At 49.3% G+C, this 5105-nt stretch overlaps 1 protein-coding gene across 1 annotated transcript in view; it reads right to left on the bottom strand.

The window, feature by feature from the left end:
- CUL1 (cullin 1) overlaps positions 1-5105 on the bottom strand; it is a 107532-nt gene that overhangs the window by 8154 nt on the left and 94273 nt on the right. Inside the window, exons 12-14 of the mRNA XM_077778028.1 lie at positions 2466-2514; positions 1968-2099; positions 828-945 (exon numbers count right to left, since the gene is read on the bottom strand). Of these exons, the coding sequence (XP_077634154.1) occupies positions 828-945; positions 1968-2099; positions 2466-2514 (299 nt within the window). The remainder of the gene's footprint in view (positions 1-827; positions 946-1967; positions 2100-2465; positions 2515-5105) is intronic.

Below are 5105 nucleotides of genomic sequence, written 5' to 3'. Positions count from 1 at the left end.
CCCCGCACGGACAGCATGGCAGGCCCCACTCAGGAAGACAAATCCCCAGACACAGCTCACTTTGGTGTGTTTCGTGTAGGCCCACTGCTGCGAACATACACACACACGCGCGCGTGCGCACCAACACTACGCATAACACAGACTATAAATCAGAACAAAAATCTCATCATCACCAACAGCTGACAAGTTCACTGGCATAACTGCCAAGTTTAACAATGGAAAAGTGCATCAGCTTTGGGGAAAAACGAAATTTCCATTTTTCATTTGAAAAGACAATATTAGCATGTAATGATGTCCACATCCTCTGCCAACATTCCCTAGAGCAGCCCTGACGGGGTGGGGGGTGTACCTGGCAGCGGGTCCTGGCCCCCCACTGGTTGGAGCCATGGGGTCGTTCATTAGTTTGACTCTGTAATCTGTACACAAGTCAGTATCTTATGATTTTTTGGGGGGGGGGGTGGGGTGGGGAGGGAAGGCTAGAATGGATCCCAGCTAAGGCTAAAGAAATTTATGAAATATCAAACCGTGTGGAGCCCTGAGCTGGCAGATGCCCTCGGTGGGGCGGCTGCGCCAGCAAGTGGAGGAGCTCAGGACTCAGCACTGGGTGCCCTAGAAGAGGCCTGTCTTTTCCTAACTTCACACATGACTCAGGAAGACCACCGGGCATTTGGGAGGCGGCACTTGCTGTCTGTCCGTCCCTGAGTTTCTGATAAAGCATCAACCACCCTCACGTGATGCTTTGCCATCTCTCTCGTTTGCCCCAAAGGGCAGGGACTCCCCGAGGAACCCCGCCTGTAAAAGCTGCTGATGAGCGCGTGGGTACTCACAGTCTAGCGGTTCCGAGTTTGTCAGGTGCTTTTTGAATTGCTCATTCAAATCTTTGCTCACACCGATGTCTTGAAACATCCGCTGAAGTTTAGAGGTATATTCAAAACCACAAGCTTGCTGCAACGAACCCAGATAACCGTCTTGTTAATTTCTATTAATAGATATAGTCGTGTATAGAAGGGAATCTGATGGAAATCACACGTGACATATGCTTCACCGTAGAAAACTACTACTGAAGCTAGTAACGTGGAACCCCATCTCAGAGTGTCTGTACGGATTCAAATCAACACACTACCAGAAACGAGTCACACAGGAAGCATCATCTGAGCATCTAAGAGCAAGGATCTCTGAGAGAATACAAAGAGGACACATTTTGTTTATGGCTCTTACCCACTACTGTTGGCTGAAATGGGTGTCCCCCAAACTCCTATGCTGAAGCCCTAAGCCCCAGTGTGATGGTATCTGGGAGCAAGGTCATGGGGAAATGATTACATTTAGATGAGGTCATGAGGACGGGGCCCTCACGATGGGATCAGTGCCCCTGTAACCAGAGACCAGAGTGTGCTGTCTCCCCACCACGTGCGGACACGATGAGAAGGCGGCCGTCACCAGGTTGGGAAGAGAGCCCTCACCAGAAACTAAATCCGCAGACTCCTCGACCTGGGTCTTCCAGCCTCCAGAACTGGGAGGAGAGATGTCTGTGGTATTTTGCTGAGGCAGCTGGAGCAGGATTAGCCACCCACCTAACCGTCGTTCCAGGTCCAGGCGAACTATGTCTAGGACACGCGACAGCGCTCGGCGGGCCAGGAGGCCCTGAGACGAGAGCAGCTGAGGGCAGAGGGGCTGAATGATGGAACGGCTGCTCAACAGCGGATCACATGCTTTCTGTCCCCCTGAGGGTCCAACCACAGTGAACCAAACAGCCGCCAACTCAAAGCCGACCAAACACAAGTGTGGGCTGAGCCGCTTGGGCAGTGCCGGGGGGTGGGGGGGCGGCGTGCGAGATGCTCCGGTGGGGAGGGTGGCACAGCCTGTGCTGTACAAAGCCCGTTATCCAGGGACCACCGACAACCTGCAACAACTAAGATCTTTCATGATTTAAAACCTGTTTTTCCCTTTCAGGAAATGATTACATTTACCTTTAACTTGGAGATCATGCTTGCTTCAGCGTCGTCACTGGCGCTGTTCTGATGCACGAGCCTTTTGGCCAGCATCTTTGCATAGAATTTCTGGAACACGTCTTTATCCTCGATATACTTGAAGACCACCATCTGGCAAAGTCACCAAGAGAGCACACTCAGCACACTGAAACCCACAGTCCCCAAGCACAGCCCGGCAGCCGACACGCGTGCTTTGTCCGACCCGTGTGCCAGCGTTCACAATGGAGACAAGCACCACCCAGAGTCTTTAGATAGTTTCATCAACCCCTCAGATCACATTAAGTTGGTCTAGACTTAGCACTGATGAGGAAAGTACAAATGCTAAAATTAATGACTCCGTTTAGGGAGTAAAGTCACAGATCCAAAGAAAAATAAATGATCCCTTTACTGTACACATTTCAGATACCCTGCACAAATAGCTGTGAAAGCCGCAGATAAATGGCTACCGGGAACTGGTGTGGTTTGTAGGCGCCTTACCACTTGGTTGAGTGTGTCTTCTAGCTCTGCTTCTTCTGGGTTCTTGGAACTGAAATGTAAAAAGAAGGCATAGTGTTTCCCAACAAATCGGCCAACTGAGCAAACACCACTTAGCTAATAAGCTAACACACCAGACTGTGGTTGTGAGCACTTGAACGCTCAGTTCTGTTTGGATCAGCACATGAAGATGCAGGCCACGTTTCTTACCTATGGCTACGTGGCAATCTTAAGCTGAAACTATCATAGAAGAGCACATTTACAAAATAATCGACGTCCATGATGAAAAGCAACTCAGAAGACACTTAAAATTAAGTTACCCAGACATTCAAGTTTTCCTTGCAGATAATATATTTAAATATAAACAAATAAAAGCCAACTGCTTTCTACAATATGCTTTAACTCTGAAAATATCAAAGAGGCATTTGGATTTTTTAGTGGCCTAATCATTAAAGATAACAAAGGGGTTTCAAGCATGGAAGCACTGCCTCCTCTGGGGTTATGTCTACACAGCTGAGGGTGGTCTTTAACAACTGACTGAGTCATTCTATTCCAGGAACAAGTATTAACTGATAGATAATTTCAGGGTCAACGAAATTTTTTAGGTTTTATGAGTCCCTCATAGACAGATTCCACATAAATTCATATCGAATGACTCAGCCACCAACCAACCTCTGGAGAGGTGCTTCTACTTAAGAATAGGTGGCTCAGAAAACCCAGCCCTCCCTTCACATGGCCAGGCTGGGGCCGCCGCTCTCTGTCGGAAAGCTTTCGTTCTGGGGCCCATGCGCTCAGGAGGAGCACACGCTTGTGGTGCTCCCCACGGTGTTCTCCTTGGCCTGCCGTCTGTCTGCTGCGCAGCCTCACCAGGACAGCACAGCACAGCACAGCAAGAGACCTGACAGGGGCCCCTTAGGAAAAGGCAGCGCATCAAAGCGGTAAGTGTTCTGCCAAATGAAATGGATATGTAAATAAAACACCAAAAATTTTCACGTAACATAGCCTAACAAAAAAGAAAATGACATCAGGTCAGAAGAGGCATTCCAATTCGACGTCCATGTTTATTCCCAGAAAGAGTACCTGAATCTGACTAGAACTGCTAACACTGACCCAGAGGACAACCCCAAATACTCCATTGTCACTGGCCTTGGGGAAATGGCTTTCTGGCAAAGTTCAGGAGATAGCTAGTGACCTCATCAAAGGCTTCCCCGAGTCTGTCAGGAAGACCATGCAGTTGTTAGAGCAAGTTACATTAAATTTGCCACCACGGACCCATAGCTAGAAAGCTGCTGTGTTCTGGAGAACTCTTCTTAGTTCCCTAATAAATTCAGCTTGCCAGCATGTGACTTATGGTTTCCTGAGGCCTATTCTAGGNGGAAAGCTTTCGTTCTGGGGCCCATGCGCTCGGGAGGAGCACACGCTTGTGGTGCTCCCCACGGTGTTCTCCTTGGCCTGCCGTCTGTCTGCTGCGCAGCCTCAACCAGGACAGCACAGCACAGCAAGAGACCTGACAGGGGCCCCTTAGGAAAAGGCAGCGCATCAAAGCGGTAAGTGTTCTGCCAAATGAAATGGATATGTAAATAAAACACCAAAAATTTTCACGTAACATAGCCTAACAAAAAAGAAAATGACATCAGGTCAGAAGAGGCATTCCAATTCGACGTCCATGTTTATTCCCAGAAAGAGTACCTGAATCTGACTAGAACTGCTAACACTGACCCAGAGGACAACCCCAAATACTCCATTGTCACTGGCCTTGGGGAAATGGCTTTCTGGCAAAGTTCAGGAGATAGCTAGTGACCTCATCAAAGGCTTCCCCGAGTCTGTCAGGAAGACCATGCAGTTGTTAGAGCAAGTTACATTAAATTTGCCACCACGGACCCATAGCTAGAAAGCTGCTGTGTTCTGGAGAACTCTTCTTAGTTCCCTAATAAATTCAGCTTGCCAGCATGTGACTTATGGTTTCCTGAGGCCTATTCTAGGGGAGCCTCGTCTGCAGTGTGTTTCTTGGTACGGGAAGGTATTCTCCATCTTTTCACAAGGCGGTTCCGTGAGCTCTCGAGAGCTGCTTATTTTATTAACAGCAAAACCGCATGGGGGCAGGGACAACGCCTGCAGCGCCATTTGCTGAGGGGTCTCTGAGGGTCTCTGGAAAAGCCAAACAAGCCTTGAGCAAGCGCTTCTGAACCAAGAGAGGCTGTCAAAGTGGACGAGACACCGAGAAAACCCAAACAGGTGCACATGACATGAAGTGTGAGACGCACAAGGCACAGAGAGCCACGCCAGGCACGCAGCTTGCGCTCACGCACATGCACGAGCAGAGGGAGGAGCAGGGGAGAACCCTGGTGGCTGAACGAGAAAGAACACGAGGGGCCCCTGGCTGGCTCAGTCGAAGAGCCTACGAGTCTTGATCTCGGGGTGATGAGTTCAAGCCCCACGTGGGGTGTAGAGATTACGTAAATAAACAAACCTAAAAAAAAATATATAGAAAGTAGAGAACGGCAATAAAACAGTCATTAAATGAGGACAGAGGTCAGAAGCGCACAGAGAATGCACGTGCCACAGTTACGGCAAGTCCCGTTCCAGGAACGGCCAGTGGGAGCTCCTGAAGCAGCCTCGCCTGGAAATACAAGCCAGCTGGGC

Source organism: Crocuta crocuta, unplaced genomic scaffold, assembly GCF_008692635.1.
Source record: "Crocuta crocuta isolate KB4526 unplaced genomic scaffold, BGI_CrCroc_1.0 scaffold128, whole genome shotgun sequence".
Taxonomy (NCBI): domain Eukaryota; kingdom Metazoa; phylum Chordata; class Mammalia; order Carnivora; family Hyaenidae; genus Crocuta; species Crocuta crocuta.
This window is presented reverse-complemented; position numbering and strand designations above follow the sequence as displayed.